Source organism: Nematolebias whitei, chromosome 18, assembly GCF_014905685.2.
Source record: "Nematolebias whitei isolate Nwh7 chromosome 18, NemWhi1, whole genome shotgun sequence".
Lineage (NCBI taxonomy): Eukaryota > Metazoa > Chordata > Actinopteri > Cyprinodontiformes > Rivulidae > Nematolebias > Nematolebias whitei.
In genome coordinates this window covers 947,721-948,770 of record NC_056515.1, presented here as the reverse complement: position 1 = coordinate 948,770, position 1,050 = coordinate 947,721, and the positions used below count along the sequence as shown (strand labels likewise).

The 1,050-nt window shown below is 43.0% G+C and overlaps 1 protein-coding gene across 1 annotated transcript in view; it reads left to right on the top strand.

Annotated features, from left to right (window-relative positions):
• Window positions 1–702, top strand: part of dck (deoxycytidine kinase) — a gene marked incomplete at both ends in the record, with an annotated part of 2,731 nt that extends 2,029 nt beyond the window's left edge. Inside the window, 1 exon segment of the mRNA XM_037691743.1 lies at window positions 603–702. Coding sequence (XP_037547671.1) covers window positions 603–702 — 100 coding nt within the window.
• Between the last annotated feature and the right edge of the window lie 348 nt (window positions 703–1,050).

The window sequence follows — 1,050 nt, the reverse complement described above, 5'->3', positions numbered from 1 at the left end:
TGTGTGTGTGTGTGTGTGTGTGTGTGTCAGATGAAGCAGGGTGAGGCTGTATCATTCCAAACTTTTCATCTTGACCTATCCACCGCAGACACTGAGGCTCCCAGTTGGTTAACTTTAGGTTAACCAGCCAAACATGGGACGTTGCCACTTGAACAATGGACTGGTTGTCATGCAGTGGTGACTGATGCTCAACAAGTGCTTATTATAAGAAAAATAAACATTTACTCAGAGCCACCCATGTGGCACCATGCCAGCTTGTAGTTGTACCAACAACCACGCTGTTCATCAGAGTGAGGCAACCGGTTCCTGAACTGGGCCGCCTCACCACAGCGCTTGAGCAAGCTGCCTGGATGGAATCTGAATAGTTCCACGCCACACGTCAGGGTCAGTCGTTCCGGAATGATCTTTATGCTGGGAACCCCAGTGGCTCCTCACTGTGTGCTCACACTGGTTCCAGTTTCCAGTACAGTTCCAGAAGGTTTGCACAATTTGCAAAAATCAAACTCATTCCGTGTGTTCCTTAAGTACGTGCACATGGATGTAATAAATGAGTGTGTATGAAATGTAACCTGTTGTCACTGGTTCCATGTGATGTCTCCCAGTATGGAGTTTGAGTACCTGCGTGACGTGCCTGTGCTGACCATGGATGTGAACCAAGACTTCAGCACGAACAACATGAACCGCTCTCACATGATGGACAAGGTACCGTTTCTTTAATGCAGTTGATGATGTCATCATTGTCTGTTCTGTACATGTCTGGCTCCGGGTTTGGCCAATCCACCCTAAACCTGCATGTAGGTGGTTGTAATTTCAGTTTTTCACCAGAAGGTGTCAGTGTTTCAAATCAAAACTCATGCCTTAGAACTGAGTCAATAAACTTTAAAGTCTTAAATCTACTTTCTATTAAATGTTTTCTGCATAAAGTTTTTAAAGTCCGGAGATTAAATGGACTGTACTTATGTATATTATATATATATATATATAGATATAAAAATATAAAATGTATTGACTCAGTTCTAAGGCATGAGTTTTGATTTGAAACACTGACAC